Consider the following 23827-nt stretch of genomic DNA (forward strand, 5'->3'; position numbering starts at 1 on the left):
TTTACCCCCTCCCCAGGGGTAAAGGTGAGACCCCAGGGTCAAGAAATTCACAATTTCAGTATAGCACCTTAAGGCCCTTCCATCTATGAAGAGTATTTGATTCTACCATATCTGGGTCTTGAGAAGAAGATTTTTGAAATTTTAGTCAATTTGACCCCTTTTGGCCCCGCCCCTCAGGCCCCTGGGGGCGTAGGACTAAACCGGCAACTATTTTTGTTGGCCTTTGTCCATGGAAGGTCCCTGCAAAATTTCATTTCAATTGGTTCAGGGGTTATGGAGAAGAAGATTTTTGAAATTTTAGTCAATTTGACCCCTTTTGGCCCCGCCCCTCAGGCCCCTGGGGGCGTAGGACTAAACCGGCAACTATTTTGGTTGACCTTTGTCCATGGAAGGTCCCTGCAAAATTTCATTGAAATTGGTTCAGGGGTTTTGGAGAAGAAGTCGAAAATGTAAATTGTTTACGGACGCACGACGGACGACGACGACGGACAAAAGGCGATCGCAATAGGTCACTTGAGACTTTGTCTCAGGTGACCTAAAAAACTCATGTCCAATAGTAGCCTTTGATGAAGGTGGCTAAATTGTGAAGCACTTCAAAAGAAAAATTGCAACTTTCCGATATTGAATTTTCATTGATTTCTAATCAGTCATAAAAAGGTACTTAAAACTGGGAGTCTAGTTAATGTATCAACACTACACACAGACGGCAACATTCGACAGGGCACGGTCAGCTTGATCTTGGCCAGCATCAAGTCAGCATTACAAACGGTATAGAACATAGACAGGAACTTAGTCCATTAATTAATTAAATCAACTTTTGGTAGAGCACAGTTTGTCACACTACTAACTACGAGACAAACATTTCTATTGAAATGTATGAACATTTTATACACAATATCATTATTAAACAATATTTTAAAATCCCTGACGTAAAGTTGACTGGTTGGCACACCGGTGGAACTGCTCACCTGTGCGACAGACTATCCATCTGATGGTTAATTTACTGCATCACTTATACCTAATGTCTTGTTAAAAACTCTCAGGGACTCGCCAACAAACCAACTGTAACATTCCGTCACCATGAATCATGTTGTACAATATTTACTATCCAATTTCAATAATATGAAGATAAGATATTAAGATTATTATTTCCTTTGATGCTCTCCTTATTTTTTTTTTTATTTTTTTTTAAAAAATTTTACCATGAATTTGTAGATAATTCTGACAGTAGGTTACACATGGTTTTACTGTGTGTACACTGTACTAGTATTGTTGTCTGCATGTTGTTTACATCTGTTGTTGTGACCATTCCAGATAATGACCTATTATAAATCCCACATATCGTTATTGATGTGGTGATCAAACAAGCTCTACACCAGCAATTCTGTTATCATGAATACATTTTCATACAAAACCTGTTATAAGCTGAGGTGATTTTTCTGTATAGACACACAACAGCTTTGTTACTCTTAGCTAATATTTAATATCGGTCAAAATTGATCATTATTGCCAGTGATTTAATAGTTCAATTATACAGTAATAAGACTTTGTGTATAAAGAAAAATCGAAAGGGTTTTTGTCGTGAATGTAAAAATTGATTTCCCGATATGAAACAAACCATGCTCGTTTTTTTGATACAGCTGAAGTTCTGTGAGGTCAAGGGGGAAGAGTTCAATAAAGTATAATGTAGAAACAGGAAGTGTAATATAATTATCATATCACAAAAGGTAAATCTCCTGACACCTCAAAGGAGGATGGACATGTGGTCCCTTTCACATCAACAATCAGGTTTTAGTCTGAAAGAATAGATAATATCACGAAAGAATGTAAATCTAAAGAATATCACAGATGTAAATATATATATATATATGCTTGCTTGACAAATCATGCAGACAAAAGCTGACAGTTGAAGCAAATATGTCAGCCTTAGAAAAAATCCTCGATCATATTCTTGTATAAACTTGTGTGGTGTATATAATCATTCAAAACAACGAGACTCATCCAACAAAATGTCAGTTGATAGAGCAAACCCAGGTACTAGTTATTATCCTTAGTTAGGGAGGTAAGCTGGAATAAGACTGTCCGTCCGTTTGTCCAAGGGAATCTTGTCTGGAAAACTACAGTTATTTTATCCCATTTCATTAAACTCCCATGATTTACTTAATATACCTCTATGAAGTAACATGCACCCTGAATATTTTTTTCAGTCAGTCTATATAAATGGAATTGTGTCCCTTTTACACAGTTACCAGCCTAATCTTGTCCAGACAACTCCTCCTATGGTTTCCATCCACATTTTTTGAAATACATAAACTACTGATGAAACCAATGCACTGTGAAGTTGCGCATCAGCGGTTTTTCCTTTTTTTCTTTTTAATTTCTGATCCGCCTTTATATGGGAGTTATGCCGCTTTTAAAATTGTACCAGCTAAGTCTTGTCCTGACAACTCTTCCTACAGTTTTGATCAAATTTTATAAAACGACATTGATGGAGCCATCACAATCTGAAGCTGTGTCATAGTCCGTTTTATTTTTTGAGAACTGCCTTAAGTTTTTGAAAGTTATACACCCTTTTTACAAAACTCTTAGCTAAATGATGTAATGACAACTTGTGCATCTATGCATATATTTTTACTAATCAAATCTTTCTAATAGTAGTTATGCACCTTTCCTGATTTCTGTTTATAAAGTTTGTCCAAAGTATACCTACTTACCATCTTTACCAATACAAAGTTGAAACCATGGTTAGCACTGTTACCTTATATTTAGAAAGATTGCATTTAAAACTTCCTTTACTACATTACTTAACCCTTTCATCAAGTAATTGAATAAATGAATCAAACACAGGTGAAATAAACTTGTATTTTTTACTACACAGCTGAGCAAAAAATTGATAGATTCAATATAAATAAATATAAATATGAAAAATATTTGCCCTTCTGCTCAATATAAAATATTCATGATCTTTTAACAAGTTACAATGGAGAATTCTTCTACCTCACCCATATTAGACCTCTAATTATACAGCAGTAATGCCACAGCTTATACTACACATCATATACATCATATACAGTCACAGAGTTCAGAGAACATTAGTAGTATTGTATATAGATATTACTTAATAAGTCTAGTCATAGAGACACAGATTCTGTTTCTCATAAAACAACTGGTATTGCATACACATGTACCGACAGTTCTTCTTTTTTTATGGAACCCAAACTCTGCTTTCATATAATTACCTGGGTATGTACAGAAAAACTACTATCAAAGTACAAATATCAGTTTATCAAGTATAAGATTCTGTTTCTTGCAGGTATAACAAAGCAATGCGATCAAAAACACAAGTGTAAGATCAGATTCTCAGAAAGATGATTCTATCACATACAGCTGTGGTATTATATTTAACATAAAACTGTATGTAAATAGATAAATTGAAAAAACACAATTCTAGATCACCCCTCCCCTCCCCCTGACCCCATCCTCCCAGTACATTTTTGCAACCTTACACAGACATTTACAGTACATGTAATATCGCAGGACGAATAGTGTCCCTTAAAAAAGTGCTCAAACACATACAGAATACATACAATGTTTCAATTTGTTTTTGATAAACAAAATTAAAAGTGGGATGTGTATTATACGCTATTTAAAAAGCTAAATGAAAATATGATCCTCTACTCATAAATCTGTATAAATATTTACCATATAGTTTATACTGCACTTGTAATTTATTAACATAATGTAAAATTCAAAAGGATAAGCACTTTCATTTTAGCTAAAAATAGACTTTGATTCTGTCATTTCACATTCCATTTCTAACATGTCTAGACATTGTCTGAAAAACTAGTCTCTTTATCGATAATGGATGTTTTTTTTCGGTAGGTTATAAATCGATTGTACATTTTGTAAATAATTGGCCTAAAGAGGAATTGGATAATTAAATATTTAGCATCCACGGCTTGATGCACATGACAGGTTTGACTTGGTGGCGGGAGACACTGATATTTACCTGTAAGGCAGAGATGACAAACGACTCTAACGAGCTACGTCACACCTGGCCAGCACCAACTGGGCTTAGTCATACATTAGCAACAGATTAAATGTAAAGACTAAAGTTGTTTTTTGCTTCCTGTTCTCCTCCATATAAAAACAGGTATGATGCTATGAGATAATGAGAGACTGTGTAAGGTTATAGGGCGACAGATGATGACATATCCCCCTGGCTTTATAGATCTACACTGTGATCATCACCCACAGCACAAACAAATAAAAACCGGTTATAAAAATGTCACACTTCCTGTGTGTAAATAACAAAATATCCAATAGGATAGTGATTAGTATTTTTTTAGGTTTGTTTGGCATTAGGCCCTTGCATACTCGAAGTACTATATGTACTTTGATAAAATAAGTGGTAAAATTAATTAATGTTTTTAAAACCAGATAAATCAGCCTCTATATGGAATAAAAAATGACATATTAAAAAAGTTATCAATTATCATAAGAATGATACGAACATAAAATACAGTTTGTTTCAATGTTTTGTACAGGTAAGGAGAGAATCTGTAATTGACACCCAGTCCACCAGCGTTTTGGACGTAATGTGTCCTATGGTCCAAGGGAGATAATCTACATATATATATGTTGACATTACCACTTCTTGAAATAATAAGTTATGTCCTAGTAACTATGTAATCACCGAGTATGTGTATACATAATTAAGGTTGGCATCAAACTATAAATATTTTAACAATTTAATTTAAAAAAATATTAATCTTGCATAAATATATTTAATGCCTTGTTAAATTCACAATGAAAAACAGAGGTGTGCTCCACAGGTAAGATAAATCTAAAGTTACTATACACACAACCAGAGCAGCTGTTCCTCTCACAATAACTTCATGTTGGAATTAAATCAACAAAATCATCAACAAAGTGTACAAATAAATAAATACTTACAATATGTAACATATCCTGAAGTGACAGGGTGTAACAAACAGGAAATATCTATGTGAATATCACATGTAGAAAATAACAGCAAAAGTGTGGAAACAAAACAAATCAACGGAGACCAAAAGCCAACAGTGAACAGAATACTGGTAAATTAGATACAGCTAATTAAACTAACAGTTTCTAATATACATTACACAGTCAATATTTTATAATGTTATTTTAAATAAAAACATATAAAGCCAAAATCTTATCATGGTATTTAAACCATTAACATGAAATCAATGCTATACTTTATGGTGAAAATGAACAGTTACACAAATCAAATGATAAATTGTCATGTTATTTAAAGAAATTAATGCTGAACTCATATGAAATCAATGCTAAAATAACATTGAATATTTTCGACATTAATATCTTTGCTGAATTGTTGGTGTACAGATGAATACTTTCCTTTATTCAGTCAGATGTGTTCTGCTAAAGTACCACATCTATTAATAATCACATGTAACTGCATAGACCAGTAGTAGTCAACTATATCTTATCATAGAAATCATAATTATATCTAATCATAGAAATCATAATTATACTTTATAGACCAGTAGTTGTCAATTATATCTAATCATAGAAATCATAATTATATCTAATCATAGAAATCATAATATACTTTATAGACCAGTAGTTGTCAACTGCATTTTTTTAAAGTAATCATAAACATGATTATCAAGAAAAGTTCAAGGTACGAAATTACATCTCTTTCAGGATCAAATGATTAAGATTTTGTAAAAAACAAAAAAATAAAATATGTATTCATCGCTCTTTAACTCGAATTGAGAAAAGATCAAATTGTGTGTGCAGCCGTAATCAGGTCTTAATTTAAGTGTTCTTCTAGACTGCATGATTATGATAAGTTAAAAAGAAAACCAGAGAAACAGGGAATTATATAGATCATCACTGATTACCAAGGTATCAAGTGCACTCAAACCTTTGAGTCTGATCCTTGTAAAGGAAGAAGAAGAAGAAGAATTGTAGGTATTCGAAGGCTGATATTTGATATCTTTACAACAAAGGTAGCACTCCTAAATCAGTATCAAACTGGGCCACCTCACTTTTATGATGTAAGTTTCAGGTATGCTAACCGTACTAGTTAATTTTCAACCAAGTAATGTAGTTCAAAATTATCTCTATATTACAATAAAACTACCAACTTAAGCTGTGTCACATGAAGAGGCAGTAAAACAGAATGTCTGACTTGTTACACGGAGATGACATATTCTGACACCTGGTACTGTAGCTAGGTATAGGTTAGTTTGTACGGTAATGAGTAAACAGCTTTACATTGGCACATAAGGTTTGAATATCACTAAAGACTTGTCCACTGTGACCCTCAGACAGACAGCCTCCACAGAAACGATCCAGCTAGACAGTCACTATTGGTGATATCTTGATCCAGGCCAAATCGAATCTGATGAGAGTCCTAGTCCAAGGGAGGTAACTATGACGTAAGCTTGGGTTATTGTATGAGGGAGGGAGTTCCAAGGCTGGTGATGGACTCAGATCTCTGCAAGCCCGCGTTAGCAATATGACGAGACGTGTCCCACCTGTAACGTAACCAATAGGTTATAATGAGATACGTATATAGATCAGTACACGTACATACAGCTCATAGACCTCGGCAGGATAACAAACATAAACTTCTCTAGTCGTTTATTATTGAGCAGCATAGCAACAAAAGAAATAAGCCACGCCACATTTACTATCACAAACACTATATATCCTTATATGATTGCAAACATGTTTATATAACAGTATCATCTTCAGTAAAAATCATGTCAGTTATCTATATTTTGTTCGTAGTCAAATACGTGACCTTTTCATCAGCTTGCAATTGATAAAAAAAATCCATTACATCAAATATTTCCTCTATGTAATTAGCATTTAAATCCCTAATTATAAGGATGACCTGTAAAAAACTACATCTCTAACAATATCTACAGGGAACCTGTCAACAGGTAAATATTTTAATGTCATCTCAGGTAAATTTGTCAAAAGGTAGATCTTGAAAAATATCTACAGAGAACCTGTCAATAAGTAAATATTATCTAAGGAAAACTTATTAAAATGACTTTCAACCTACACCTAAAGATAATTTGTCAATATCAAATACAAAGTAATATCAATGGCAAACCTGTCAATAAATAAGTATTATCTATTGAGAACCTGTAAATAGGTAAAAAAAATATATAATATCCAGGGAGAAGTTGATTTCAGTAGGTAAATGTCTAAATTTGATATATCAGCATCTTTCAATAAGTAAATTTTCAATAATATTTGTGAACACCTGTCAATAGGTAAATGTCTAAATTTGATACATGAGAATCCCTAATAATATCTATAGCAGACTTGTAATAAGCAAATCTAAAGAGAATCTAACAATAGATAAAACTACAATGATATCTATGGAGATCTAACAATAGATAAAACTACAATGATATCTATGGAGAACCTGTCAAATTTGATACGCTTACCCCTTTATACAATGTTATACACTTTTTTTAAGCAAAACTAAGTAAGAAGAAAAAGAACATAAAGGAAGTCCGCTGTAGCAAAGCCTAGCTATTGTGTAAAGCCAATTAATGTCACAGCGGGTGAGGCAAGCCATCAAACTAGGGGTACAGTGAGTAAGCCACATCGCCTCTATCTAGTCTCATCTACTGTCGTATAGCATAACCTTCAGTAATAATCGCGCATGCATTTATTACTGATTCAATTAAAGACATATAAATCAAGACAAGTTCTTGTAAACAGTAATATATATAAAAAAGCACCCCATAGAAATAATCGAAACTAAAACAAACAAGTATGAAACAATGGAGACAGCCTCAATATTTAAAATGAAATTAAGTCTATTTAAAGAGAACTAAATTTTCTATTCATTATTTCATTTCTGAAGTTATCTCCCTTTATCAGCAAAACTTGTCATACGTAGCATATAGTGGATTCAGTGCCTTTTTGAAATGAAGACAAAACAAAAAAATAATAATAATACACCAATATTGATAAAACTGTAGAAATGATAAAAAATAGAACATTTTTAACACAGATCTGCCCATTTGTGAAAAAAACAACATTATTTGACCAGAAAAGTGTTATTAAATTAACTTTTAGTCTTGACTCCTTTCTCAAATTTCGGCATTGATGCATATTACAATATTCATAATCTTTCCTATTGAAAGAAATTGTTTCTTAACATTTCATTTCAGAATGTTTAGAAACCCAACAGACAAAAATGTTTTCCCCTACATTTGTCCTTCAATCAGCAGAGCCACCTCATGCCCCCCTCCCCGTGCACCACCCCACCCTGTCGCCATGTAACACCTCAATAGCCTATCTCATGCCCCCCGCCCCGTGCACCACCCCACCCTGTCGCTATGTAACACCTCAATAGCCTATCTCATGGCACACGATTGTTATCTTATAATTATACAATAGGGACACACACAACCTAATGCTATCACAAGATGCCATGCTAATTACAAGCATGTAACTCTAATTTCTAGGCAATGACTACCGGTACCCGTTACCTTGTGTTTCATCACACACTGTGAATTTTTCTGGTGAGATTACAGAAATTCAATGTCAACAAAAACATACAATAATAAGCACATTTGATAATAACAGGCCTAACTTTCACAAAACACTTTTCAATAGTTACCCTTTTGAGCCATATATTTGACATTATGTCTAAATTTTGCATTTTTATCTCATTTCTGATCTCATATTGTTCTGTGAAATTAGGCCAAGAAATTAGCGCAAAACAAACAAAATCGTATTACTTATCAAATTCTAGAGATCAAAACCACTCAATATATCAAGTATTTTACTAATCATTCAATAGTACACTACCCACCACCAAACTAAATGTAAGTCTCTTTAATATTTAACAAATAGGTATGAATATGATAAATATACATATGTATAAGTTAATTAGGTCATTATATTCTTAAGTGACTGTAACTTGTTTTTTTTAAAGTAACAGAAATTTTCATTAAACCTTCATTATTACATCAAAATATCCTGAAAACTACATATCTGTATCTATGTCACATTAGAGAAAAGTGATTGGTGTAATTTATATATATATACTGTAGAGACATATTATATCCTTATACTGTAGAGACATATTTGATGCTTTAAGAACATTTACATTGAAAGCAAGTTTTTATCCACCAACACAAAAAGCTTACAAAACAAAAACACTTTTTCACCACATGTCTATAAAATGTTATAGCCTAAAAGTGCTGAAGCCAGCAAAACTTTCATATATAAAGCAACATTATAAATTGCAAAATATTTGTCAGAGTTCAGATGCCTGAGTTAACTTCCATTGTAATCTATGATAGTCGTTATTGATACAGACAAGAAAAAATAAAATGTATATATATATTTAAAGAATAGTTCAGATTATCGGACTCTAAAGACTATCAATTCACATGGTCAAACAATAGATTTTAATCAGCATTATATTTATAACAACATGTAAAATGTATATATAATTGAAATTAACATGAAGGATCAGTAAAATAGTATTGTTATTCCCACAACCCAGTTACACTATCAACACATTATTACAATCTTTCATCCCCTTGGGGATGAGAAAAGAGGATCTAAACTTAAAGGGCAACATTGTAAAGTTGCCACACATAAGGCGTTATTGCTGAGCGTTTGCCACTTATTAAGAATCCTTTCCCAAGGGTTAAGATCCTTCATCTCGCTCTCATGGAAATTATTTCATTTTTCTCTTACCCTGTGACCTGTTATAAACAATGCCAAATGAATGATTTCTTTTCTCTTACCCTGTGACCTGTTATATACAATGCCAAATGGATGATTTGCATGATGTTAATGCTTTGTTGGCGTGACATCATACAATTGTTATGACAACGAAATCTGCTTGTCTCAACCCTAGGGTGAAACAAGGATAACTCGCACCAGAAAAGTTTGGATATAACTGTCCAAAGTACAGCATATATAAACAGTTTATAATACCACAACCAGAATGCCTGTAGAGGGTCACTAGAGTGCCAAAGAAGAATTAATACATACTTTGGTCCCTTTTCCTTTTTGACTGGTTCTCGTTTGGGCCGTTTGAGTTTGAGTAGGTGAAAGGCTGGCTCGAGGACTTTGTCCATGGCAGGAGGTTGTGTCACATCATGTACCATCAACACATATTCCCCTACAACACAGCACCAGATTTGTTTTTTAGTATTCTCAGATGTCTTATCACATACAAAAGAAATCAAAATGACACAAATTAAAAATAAAAACCAGTTTTAAACTGAAGAATTTTTAAGAAACTACTTTAAGCAATTTTATGTCAAATAATATGCTGAAAAAACAGAAGACTTACCTTTTGGAATAAGATTCATCAGTTTGGAATGAATAATAGTTCAAGGCTTAGAATGTTTATAACACAAACAGGATTTGAAAATTTATTTTGCGATCTTTCAAAAACATCTTGTTTCCTTTGTCAAAAAAGTTTTCAATTCCTGTTTGTGTTGTAAACAATCTTAGCCTTTAGAAGACTTACCTGTTTGTGTTGTAAACAATCTTAGCCTTTAGAAGACTTACCTGTTTGTGTTGTAAACAACCTTAGCCTTTAGAAGACTTACCTGTTTTTGCATATTTTTCTTGTCTTTCTTTTTCTCGTTGTTTTCTATATCTATCCACTGAAAGGATAAGATTGGCATGTAACGTTTACACAATACACTGAGATGAGTCAGATATACTTATTACATGTGTAGACTAGTTACAACAGCTACATGTATAATGTACCTACACTAAACTACAGTTTATATCAATTAGTGTCTAGCTGTAAAATTTAAAAGTTAATTGATTTCCACAGCACCACTAGTAGTTAGAATACTAAGTATAGTAATTTCTACCGTATTAGCTATAATCCATCTCTATGTATATTATTTACAGTTAAACAGAAGTTACTATTATGTACAGTAGAACCTGTCTTATCTGACCACTGAGTAAGAGGAAATCTGTATTTTAATGAAAAACCTCGAAATTTAAAGAAATTAAATAAATACACTAATAATACCAGCTGACAACTGTCTTGTTGGTAATGCTTGTTAGTGACACCAAAGGCTCAGGAATAGGGTTAACTTCACAGAGTTCAGTTTGTTAAGCACAATTGTGATACTTGCATGGTTGTTTCCAGTGCATTCTATAAATCCATCTTAAAAACTAACTATAATTACACATTTCTGTTAATCACATTTCAGTGGAATGAAATATGTAGGTCCGTTAAATGCAAACCTTACAATATATATTTAATTTATATCAAATATGTTATGTAATGATTATAAGTTTTAAATACAGCTGCCATGGCAACGATGCAATTCTGGATGAATTACCAGAATCAAAGTAAACAACACAAGACAGATAAGTGATGTGGACATACGACAGTGATATTTCATTTTATTAATTAAGATTTAAAATTTTGTACCAAAACCTAGATTAATTCAAAACAGTAGAGGTATAAGAGAAGGGTTAGTGAAAGATGTTCCTTGATGTTTTATGAATTGTATACAGCTATATATACCTTCATTACTACTTCACAAGTATTGTTTGTAATATAGCTACCAAAGTCGAGCTGTATTCATGGCACTATGAATGTTATATGAGATTCAGCTTCTGGAGCTTGTGACATCACGTGTGTAATGTTAAAGACATTGACATTTATCAATCGGTCATCTTTTTATTGAACAAACACATGTACAATAAAATGACTTTGTTACATTGCGGATCAAAAAAGTTTATGACATATTTCACTAATCCTAAAAATAAACATTAACACTGTTACAATTTAACTTTGTGTTCTGATAGTCATGTTGGTGTAAGCAACAGAGTAATTTTCAGACAAATTTGTACAAAAACATGTCATTGTTGCCACTCTACTTCTTATTGGTATGATTATGATAATGACAAATTTAATGTTCTTTCCATAATACATTGTATATATACAAAAGATATATACAGCTGTCAATCATTACTTTTTAATAGAAGATATTTAGCACACATACAGGAGTGATATATTAATTATTATATTTTAAGCGAAAAACTTTGCTTTGATTGGTGTCATATATACAGCAACAGAATTTAAGTGCACAGGGAGGTGTGATTAAGTTATCAGAAGATACAATATGACGGGATTAATGTTGTACAACCACAGGAAGTACAAAGGGAGGCGTTAGTTATCATCAGATACAAATTAAAATGTTGGCACTGTGTCGTATCCAACCACAGGAAGTACAAGGGGAGGCGTTAGTTATCATCAGATACAAAATGTTGGCGCTGTGTCGTATCCAACCACAGGAAGTACAAAGGGAGGCGTTAGTTATCATCAGATACAAAATGTTGGCGCGGTGTCGTATCCAACCATAGGAAGTACAAAGGGAGGCGTTAGTTATCATCAGATACAAAATGTTGGCGCAGTGTCGTACAACCACAGGGAGAAAAGATCGAGGGAGGGTTTAGTTATCACAGAAAAAAGACACTGTTTCCTGTTGTACAGATGGTATCTTACAAGTTGTCATTCTTGATGCATTGAAGGAAGGTCTGCGAGTCAGAGGTTCTGTCAGACGAATAAAAACATGGACACTGTACTTAAACATAGGTACAATAAGGGGAGAATACTACACGTAATGCAGTGCTCATCGCATGTGAAAGTGAAGGTGGATCGCTATACAGTAGGCTAGACTTTCCAACTAAGAAAATTTAGCAAAACTTTATAAAAAAATAAATTATACAAAAAGAGACAATGCAGTTATTAATAACTGTTACAGCAGTCTGTCAAGACTTGTACTATATGATATATAATATTGTCAATAGCTAAATTAACCTTTCTTTATTTTAAAACATGAAAATACAAGTTTTCGGTAGATGATATCATAGGCGTTTAACAGCTATACATGTGAATTATGTCATCCTTTTCAGAATATAAAGGAAGGGTTACACCATTTTAAACAGTTTTGTGGATGGATGACATACTTCAATGTGATGCTGAGAACACTGAGGTGTAAGTTTAACATTAGCTTTGAGCAATAAACTTTCCAACTTTAAGAAATAATCATCAACGTATAATTTCTTATTGACTTTTTCCCTCAACTTGCACTGTAATACTGCTATTTTGAAACACATCAAATAGATATCTTATTCAAGCTTATGATACGATATCAAATCAGGAGGGAGTTGTGAACTTGAAGGTTAAAGACAAAACCTTCAATATGGTGCTAAATTGTGAATGTGCTGCAACAACATGGACTTATTATGGGGTGGACTGTCAGGAACGTTAGGTCATTAAAACATCGAGGGAGTTGGCCAAGATCTACACCCTGCCAACAGGTCACAGGACTGGAAACAAAAAAAAGGGGAGAATGATGAGATTGCCACCTACGCATAGTTGAAGCATGAACAACCTGGGGCACTGTGATTGTATTTGCCACCAGACTCGTTTTCCGAACTGAAATACAGTTTAACAAACAAGAACAATATATGAATTACATTGTAAAAGGACATGTGTTAACAGGTTTCAATGTGTGAATTATCCACATTCCGACTTTTTTCAAGAAAATGTAGATAAAAAAAAAAATGATCATCAAAACTTTAAAAAAAATACAAAAATCAATACTCAGTGTAACTTAATTTGTTTACACCTTCCGAGGTCACCTATGTAGCACATGTTCATAAACATCACCTGTAGCCTGTGTATTTACTGTATTGAAGGTCACCTACCCATAGCTAAGATGTGTACTTGAAGGTCAGACTGATCGCTGACCAGTGATTAGTAAAGATAACTGATACATTCAATGGCTTAATTGAGTCTGATTTTACATTATGAAACATTTTACATCTAAAAAAAAAGAATGATTAGAAATACAGCAATGTGAGAACTTCCTACTGCTTAGCCATTGAACCAAAGATAAGACTTCATACATTTTAACACAGAACCTAAGAGGGCTGACTTCCTACTTTTTACTATAAAGCCAAAGATGTCTGATTGTTGTCTTATATTGGAAAATGAAAGATAAAATTCTTATGAAATCTACAACTATATATGATGTGGAACTGGACTGGGTCGATTGGTGGCGACCAGGTAGCTCAACAGGTAGAGCATCCATCTAGAGTTCAGAGAGGCCAAGGTTCAAATCCCAGTCTGGCCATGTATGCTTTCCGCTCCTGGTGCCTGTGACCAACCCTTGTCTCTAGTACTAGGTGAATGCTTGGCAAGGGAATACCTGAACTAGGGTTGTAAATAGTAATGTCTTTGTTGGTAAAGACTCAGAAAAATGAGTGTCCTGGGTTCGAATCCCAGTCTGGCAGTTTTCCTCCTGTTACAATTATTCTCAGGTTTACATTCATTGTTTTTGTGTCAAATAAAGATTACAGCATCTGACATGGAAAGTAGAGTTTAGGAAGATTTACCCTGAAGAGGTGTGAATATAAAAATGATATTACATACTACATGTAGCTACTACTGGTTAATACCTATCTACTCTATACACTGATATATGTAGCTTAAGCTGGTAAGTACGATTGTGTTAATTAGTACTTTGTTTATGAGTTCATTGTTAATGAGATAATTCGCCACCTGGGGATAAAAGATGATTTAGTTTTAAGTGCTAATTCACTATATCCCTAGTAAGAGTGTTTTACTGCATGTTTAACTCTCACATTTCATACAGTGGTATCAAAATCAGAGTGTTTTAATAGGATAACTACCCTCCAACTAAAGGAGGGGTGAGATTTAACAGGATTCCTGTCCTCAATGTAGAGAAGGATCTGTTTTCCCCAACACAAAAACATGCATCCCAACAAATATATAAAGTGAAGAATGTGGTTTCATATGAATTCCTGCTGCATGTCTATCTAGGAAACACATGTGGTCATGTAGTCTTCATTACAACAAAACATGCAGAGTTATATAAATCAATTCACCAGCTGTAAGACTTACAATCAAAACAGAATAAATATACACATCATATTATTGTTTGAGTAAAAGCATAAACTAAACAGAAAAGAATTATTACCGTTTCAGATGTTAACGCCAAACAGCAATTCCATGGCTATGGTAAAAACCATGTTATTCCTTCCTTACACCTTCCATAAAATCACACTGTTTAACTCAGTACCGAAATCATGCTCACCAAGAAGTCAAATCAATAAAATACATTTATTACCAGGTATATAACTGGCTAATATTAAACAATGCACTGATATTTTTAGATATTAAAATGTGATCCTGCAGTTTGAGCTCTAACAACAGTCTTACTTATAATTAACCTCAAACATTACAGTATGTGTCTTACCTATTTTTGATTTTGATTTCCCCTTTGAAAATTTTCCGTGTGCTGCTTCCTCCATGGCAACAAATGGTCTATACATAGGTGGCGCTGGTGCCAACTGAAGATTTTCCCAATCGGTTAATCCATGCTCACATCGGTGGTTTGGGATCGGCGGTGGCAGAGTCACAGATTCCTTCTCCTCAACAATCTCCGCTTTCTCCTCTACTGCACCATCTGTACTCAAAATAACAAAGCTGATATGTCAAAAAACATTAATTAATAATTTATAACAAAATATAAAATATAAATCTTTCAATTTTCATAATATATCAGTTTTTGTAGTTAAGCTTCCTATAACTTAATCGTATTTACAGGGATTGGACTTTGTAAAAAATATTAACACAGCTAAAATTGTTTAAAATGTGCATTTTGACTGCACATAAACAGCAAAATAATAACATGGTATTGTATAGTATACTTTGGATGATATCAGTAATATATGTTACCTGATTTGCCTTACATACTACCACGATATATGTTCCCTGATTTGCCTTACATACTACCACGATATACGTTACCTGATTTGCCTTACATACTACCACGATATACGTTACCTGATTTGCCTTACATACTACCACGATATATATTACCTGATTTGCCTTACATACTACCACGATATATATTACCTGATTTGCCTTACATACTACCACGATATACGTTACCTGATTTGCCTTACATACTACCACGATATATATTACCTGATTTGCCTTACATACTACCACGATATACGTTACCTGATTTGCCTTACATACTACCACGATATATATTACCTGATTTGCCTTACATACTACCACGATATATGTTACCTGATTTGCCTTACATACTACCACGATTAAGAATTCTCACCCTGTGTAGACAAATAGAGTTGTCAGACCACATCATTGGTTTGTATGTACAGTGGAATATGACATTAATACGTTATCTGGTGTCTCAGTTTTCCTGGACTATGTGATAAGGACCCACAAACTACTCACAAAAACTCTAACTATTCATTAGAAACTCTAGATCTTTTTATGGATGACAGATAAGCTTTACTAAATCATTTCTGAAGAGGAAAACATACTTTGGACTTTTATGAAACAACCCATTTGGATTGATATGTCTCGCTTTGACCATCAAAGCAACACCTTTAAGTATCGCTTCCGCTGCTATGTGGCGGCGAGACAAAATGATAATAAAAAAAAAACAATAATAAAGAAAACAGTGCCAGACCAGGAGTTGAACCCTGGACTTCAGATCATTATACTGTCGCTCTCACCAGCTTCCTGATCAACAGAAATGTTCTGGCCAAGTTGAGCTACAAGTATATACCAAAGACCAAATGCAGGTTACTGTCTATGCAAAAATACACTGGAACTCTCAAGTGTTTTGCCTGCAGTGGGACAGGGATCCTTAATATTAGATCAATGGAGTTTGTCTCTATTACTGGTGGGACAGGGATCCTTAATATTAGATCAATGGAGTTTGTCTCTATTAGTTGTAATGTATCATGTAGGTAAGTACAGACATTTTACTACCTTGTACCTCAAGTCCATGACACGACATCAACATGACATGGCATTACCTTGCCTTTTATCAGATATAAAACTTTAAACTACAGTAGTTTTGATTAATTTCCCACTATACACGATGTTTTGTAATGTCTAACATGAGGATAGAATCACCAGGTTCTAGTCTATTAAACACAAGTGCATGCATATAAAACTATGTAAAGTGTAGATTTCTTTTATACATGCATCTAAATCTACCATTTTAAGAAAACAAGAAATTATTCCACCATATGATTCACCTTTACCACTTACCTGGACAGATGAACCAGACGAGTAGTCTATTATATCAGATTGTTACACACTAGCTAGTAGATCTGTTCCTAACTATGACAAATACTCATAGAATCATATAAAGATATAAAGTGTCTCAGGGCAGTCAAATCAAGTGATTATCGGTGTATATCATCTTATGATAACCAGTAATACTTCTAAGTTACAATTTTATACCAAAAAGTTTGAATGATGTAATGTATATGATTAATACATCTCACAATTAATTGTCAAATAGTCATAGAGATTTAAAAACTAGCAAACATTACCGTTGCTCATTTTAGAAACATATTACTCAAAACATTAGCAATCACATGGTAGTGCAAAATGATTGTAAACTAGTAGTGGTAGTTTAAGTTTTAGGATAATCAAGTTTACAGTGATAGGATAGGATAATACAATCTATAGTGGATAGTTTAATAATTCAGTGATAGGATAATACAATCTATAGTGGATAGTTTAATCATTCAGTGATAGGATAAGTACTGTATTTACCCTGCAATAAACCCACGGGCCAACACATGATCCCTGAATAAAGAGGGAGAGCCTCATTACACAAAAATAACATTACTGGCATTTCTACTGAAAGGCAATATATATGGGTGGGCTTATTACCAGGCATGGGCTTATTGCCGGATAATTAGTCAGTAAACTATTAAGTGAAAGGATAGTTTAATTATAATAGTTAAATAGATATATAATATGAGAAAGACAGAAATGAATGACTGAAGAAATGAATAAAACCAAACTTCACGCAAGACAGAAAATGCATAAATGAAAATAGGTCACCTGTCACTGATCACAACTGATACATAATATGGCACTTTTCATGAATAAAATTGGCAAACTGTATATCTTGGACCTCCAACAATTTTGTTGAATTTCTTAAGAAATGTTTGTGAAACTAGGACCAGAAGATATAATACTACAATGTGTTCAAAATAGCCATGATACAGTTCAAATTGAAGTTTCAGTGAAAAGTTGTCCTAATGCAAAAGAGGCTATGTAAAGCATGCACACAGCAAAGCAGGTGTTACAAAGACCTGGCACATTCTCTCCTCCAATAGCTACACCCTCCTCATCTGTTCCCACAGCAACGCCCGTCTTATCCTCATCCTCCTCTACTTTCTTTTCCAACCCATCATCACCTTTTTCTTTTTCCTCTTCTTCATGTTCTTCCTCTCCCTGGTCCTCTGGTGCATCTGTAAGGGACACAACTTACTTTTATAAAAAAATAGAAGTGTTGACTCTGTGTGTATATATCTCCTTTAATGGTCTAAATGTATGAAATATTCATGGGTATTTTACTTCGAGGTTTGAAGATATTTGAATATTTTTGTGGTACAAAATTATTTTATGGACATCTCAATATAAAACAAACATAACAACCGGGAAATCCAAAAATGTTATATACAACGTCCACGAACATTTCGAGTAATACATGTAGGACTGTATACATGTTCTATCTATTACATGTACAATAGACACAGACATGCTATGGCCAGTTCCCAGAGACAAACAATATTGATACAGTTATTACGTCTACTTTTAAGGTCCAGTTGCCTGAGACATCAGGAGTTGTACCAAATTCCAGTCAAGGCTGGTAATTTACTTAAATAAATCAACTACATTATTATAAAAGGGAGGTAATCACAGATAGGGAATGGCTGGTATACTCTGAATAATTGAAAATTCATACATTTACTGAGAAGTATAATTTCTTACTGATCAACCATTAACACAAAATATCTAACACGTTTTTAATGGTTTATTATTACTGTCTTCACTTTTAACAACTTACACAGAATTATATATAACTGTCATTCTACAATAATTTCAGTGTAATTGTGGTGTATCAGTGTTTTTGCCTAATAATGATCAACAAGGAAATTTCTCACTGTTTAAACTGTGCATGATTTTACTCTAAATGTCATCCAAACAATACACAGGAAATTATTTTGACACTGTAATAACTGAAGCTGATATTTAGAACAAATACTGTAAAGGTAACAGAAGCTGGTCCCTTGATGATTTCAGTCAGTCTGAGTGTACACTGTGTTGTTGTTGTATATGCCTTCAATGATATCAGTCAGTCTGATTGTACACTGTGTTGTTGTTGTATATACCCTCAGTGATTTCAGTCAGTCTGAGTGTACACTGTGTTGTTGTTGTCTATTATACTTCCAATGATATCAGTCAGTCTGAGTGTACACTGTGATATTGTTGTATATACTTTCAATGATATCAGTCAGTCTGAGTGTACACTGTCATGTTGTTGTATATACTTTCAATGATATCAGTCAGTCTGAGTGTACACTGTGGTGTTGTTGTATATACCTTCAATGATTTCAGTCAGTCTGAGTGTATACTGTGTTGTTGTTGTATATACCTTCAAAGATTTCAGTCAGTCTGAGTGTACACTGTGTTGTTGATGTATATACCCTCAATGATATCAGTCAGTCTGAGGGTACACTGTGTTGTTGTATATACTTTCAATGATATCAGTCAGTCTGAGTGTACACTGGGTTGTTGTTGTATATACCTTCAATGATATCAGTCAGTCCGATTGTACACTGTGTTGTTGTATATACCCTCAATGGTATCAGTCAGTCTGAGTGTACACTGTGACGTTGTTGTATATACCTTCAATGATATCAGTCAGTCTGATTGTACACTGTGTTGTTGTATATACCCTCAATGGTATCAGTCAGTCTGAGTGTACACTGTGATGTTGTTGTATATACCTTCAATGACATCAGTCAGTCTGAGTGTACACTGTGTTGTTGTTGTATATACCTTCAATGATATCAGTCAGTCTGATTGTACACTGTGTTGTTGTATATACACTCAATAATAACAGTCAGTCAGAGTGTACACTGTGTTGTTGTATGTACCTTCAATGATATCAGTCAGTCTAAGTGTTCACTGTGATGTTGTTGTATATACCTTCAATGATATCAGTCAGTCTGATTGTACACTGTGTTGTTGTATATACCCTCAATGGTATCAGTCAGTCTGAGTGTACACTGTGATGTTGTTGTATATACTTTCAATGATATCAGTCAGTCTGAGTGTACACTGTGTTGTTGTTGTATATACCCTCAATGATATCAGTCAGTCTGAGTATACACTGTGTTGTTGTTGTTGTATATACCTTCAATGATTTCAGTCAGTCTGAGTGTACACTATGTTGTTGTTGTATATACCTTCAATGATATCAGTCATTCTGAGTGTACACTGTGTTGTTGTTGTTGTATGTACCCTCAATGATTTCAGTCAGTCTGAGTGTACACCGTGTTGTTGTTGTTGTATGTACCCTCAATGATTTCAGTCAGTCTGAGTGTACACTATGTTGTTGTTGTATATACCTTCAATGATATTAGTCAGTCTGAGTGTACACTGTGTTGTTGCTGTATATACCTTCAATGATATCAGTCAGTCGGAGTGTACACTGTGTTGTTGTTGTATATACCCTCAATGATATCAGTCAGTCTGAGTGTACCCTGTGTTGTTGTATATACCTTCAATGATTTCAGTCAGTCTGAGTGTACACTGTGTTGTTGTTGTTGTATGTACCCTCAATGATTTCAGTCAGTCTGAGTGTACCCTGTGTTGTTTTATATACCTTCAATGATTTCAGTCAGTCTGAGTGTACACTGTGTTGTTGTTGTTGTATGTACCCTCAATGATTTCAGTCAGTCTGAGTGTACACTGGGTTGTTGTTGTATATACCCTCAAAGATTTCAGTCAGTCTGAGTGTACACTGTGTTGTTGTTGTAGATACCTTCAATGATATCAGTCAGTCTGAGTGTATACTGTGTTGTTGTTGTATATACCTTCAATGATATCAGTCAGTCTGAGTGTATACTGTGTTGTTGTTGTATATACCTTCAATGATATCAGTCAGTCTGAGTGTACACTGTGTTGTTGTTGTATATACCTTAAATGATTTCAGTCAGTCTAAGTGTACACTGTGTTGTTGTTGTATATACACTCAATGATATCAGTCAGTCTGAGTGTACACTGGGTTGTTGTTGTATAATACACTCAATGATATCAGTCAGTCTGAGTGTACACTGTGTTGTTGTTGTATATACCTTCAATGATATCAGTCTGATTTTGTGACTTTGACAGTTCATCCTCCTTCTCCTCATCATCTGGGCCATCACCACCTTCAGATGTGTTGATTTGGTCTGACACAGGGTAAGGCACCACCTGGTAACCACTGTAACAAGGTATTTCATTGGTTAAAATAGGCACTACATGATAACCACTGTAACAAGGTATTACATTTGTTAAAATAGGCACTACCTGATTACCACTGTTACAAGGTATTTCATTGGTTAAAATAGGCACTACCTGATAACCACTGTTACAAGGTATTTCATTGGTTAAAATAGGCACTACCTGATACCCATCGTAACAAGGTATTTCATTGCACTGTACAAGGTATTTCATTAGTTAAAATGGGCACCACCTGATAACCACTGTTACATGGTATTTCATCGGTTAAAATAGGCACTACCTGATACCCATTGTAACAAGGTATTCAATTAGTTAAAATGGACACCACCTGATAACCACTAAGGCATTTCAGTTATCAAATTATATTGGTCAACACTAACCACATGAATTTATAGTACGTATGCCTTGACTAGTTCTCATCTATGTGGGTTAACAAACTCGCGATCATTGTAAAGTGATAATGGATATAAAGCAGATTATTGATCTCAAAATAATTCACATCCATAAGATGTTTATGAATATTTGATATAAACATTCCTTTATAGCATATGAAAGGATAAATATGAACAATAAACCAATTGTCAGTTGAATGAAATGGTAGAATTGTTTTTCAGTACTAGATAAAATGGTGTATCTATTGTCATAGGAACACTCACAATGGTGTATCTATTGGTTTGTCCTCCACATCCTCAATCATATCAAATAATACAGAGCCCTCCTTGGGTGCATAGTACTTAAACCCAACTAGAAGTCGCAGCTCCCGGCCATGTTCTGGTGGAAAACAAAACATAATTATTATTACATATTCAAGGCACACTGATCACTATATATTGTATATATATCACTACCGGTATATGTTTTGTATATATATATCACAATATGTTTTGTATATACATGTACATAAATATATATCACTATATGTGTCTTGTATATACAAATGTATATGGGAGATATACATACTCTCAATGACCTCGCCCTTATCTGACACTCATCCTGATAGAGAAGTGAGGGATTTGGAGGTATATATACCCTTAATGACCTCGCCCTCATCTGACACTCATCCTGATAGAGAAGTGAGGGTTTGGAGGTAGATATACCCTTAATGACCTTGCCCTCATCTGACACTCATCCTGATAGAGAAGTGAGGGGTTTGGAGGTATATATACCCTTAATGATCTCGCCCTCATCTGACACTCATCCTGATAGAGAAGTGAGGGGTTTGGAGGTATATATACCCTTAATGACCTCGCCCTCATCTGACACTCATCCTGATAGAGAAGTGAGGGGTTTGGAGGTATATATACCCTTAATGACCTCGCCCTCATCTGACACTCATCCTGATAGAGAAGTGAGGGGTTTGGAGGTATATATACCCTTAATGACCTCGCCCTCATCTGACACTCATCCTGATAGAGAAGTGAGGGGTTTGGAGGTATATATACCCTTAATGACCTCGCCCTCATCTGACACTCATCCTGATAGAGAAGTGAGGGGTTTGGAGGTATATATACCCTTAATGACCTCGCCCTCATCTGACACTCATCCTGATAGAGAAGTGAGGGGTTTGGAGGTATATATACCCTTAATGACCTCGCCCTCATCTGACACTCATCCTGATAGAGAAGTGAGAGGTGGGAAGCATTACATACCCTCAATGACCTTGCCCTCATCTGACACTCACCTCTAAGGATGAGAGGTTAATACAAACATTAAATGACCTCAGCTTTGTCTGACACCCTGACAGAGAAGTGAGGAGTGGGAAGCAATACCTTCCCTCAATGACCTCATTTCATCTGACACTCACCCTAACAGAGAAGTAAGGAGTGGAAAGCAATACTTACCCTCAATGACCTCTCCCTCATCATTTTGACACTCCACTTTAACAGAGAAGGGAAGACCCTGTCTGATGATAAAAGGATTCTCTTCGATCTTGATGACTATTTTAGTGGCAACTTTGACCGGCTGACCAAAAGCCCACTCTCCATTGTAGTAATAACCAGAAATATGTTTAAGGAGTCCAAACCCATGGAACAAATTATCTATAAAATGGCCCTGTAAACAGAAAGTCATAACAGCTAGATTAAAATAAGATGCAATGGCTAAAACAATTAACCTAGCTTGTTACAAATACATGTATACATTTAAAGGTGTATTTACAATGTCATAAAATTGAATAAATGGCAAGGCAGAATGTGCAAAGCATATATAAAGATATTCTTTTTCTTTCTACTTTTATTTATGGATATTTCTATAAGCTAAAAATCAGAACAAAAATTGGATGAGATCCCAATATCAAATTGAAATATATGTCCAGTTATGATATTGATAAATCATTCAAGTATCAAAGTAAGGAATTCATTTTTCTCAAATCACTTGGTTGTTCAATATTTTTTTTTTTTT

At 34.3% G+C, this 23827-nt stretch overlaps 1 protein-coding gene across 6 annotated transcripts in view; it reads right to left on the minus strand.

Annotated features, from left to right (window-relative positions):
* Positions 1-4507: 4507 nt before the first annotated feature.
* The window catches only part of LOC110450812 (MORN repeat-containing protein 1-like), a 51790-nt gene continuing 32470 nt past the window's right edge, over positions 4508-23827 (minus strand). For 3 of the 6 annotated variants that reach the window (XM_021498530.1, XM_021498526.1, XM_021498525.1), the window contains 10 exons: positions 23269-23479; positions 22084-22198; positions 21280-21407; positions 18226-18384; positions 15327-15536; positions 13415-13480; positions 12545-12592; positions 10620-10676; positions 10054-10183; positions 4508-6548 (listed from right to left, as the gene is read on the minus strand). In XM_021498530.1, coding sequence (XP_021354205.1) covers positions 6461-6548; positions 10054-10183; positions 10620-10676; positions 12545-12592; positions 13415-13480; positions 15327-15536; positions 18226-18384; positions 21280-21407; positions 22084-22198; positions 23269-23479 — 1212 coding nt within the window. In that variant the 3' untranslated portion in view covers positions 4508-6460. The remainder of the gene's footprint in view (positions 6549-10053; positions 10184-10619; positions 10677-12544; positions 12593-13414; positions 13481-15326; positions 15537-18225; positions 18385-21279; positions 21408-22083; positions 22199-23268; positions 23480-23827) is intronic. The other 3 variants (XM_021498528.1, XM_021498527.1, XM_021498529.1) reach the window with 3 other exon arrangements.

Source organism: Mizuhopecten yessoensis, unplaced genomic scaffold, assembly GCF_002113885.1.
Source record: "Mizuhopecten yessoensis strain PY_sf001 unplaced genomic scaffold, ASM211388v2 scaffold5519, whole genome shotgun sequence".
Lineage (NCBI taxonomy): Eukaryota > Metazoa > Mollusca > Bivalvia > Pectinida > Pectinidae > Mizuhopecten > Mizuhopecten yessoensis.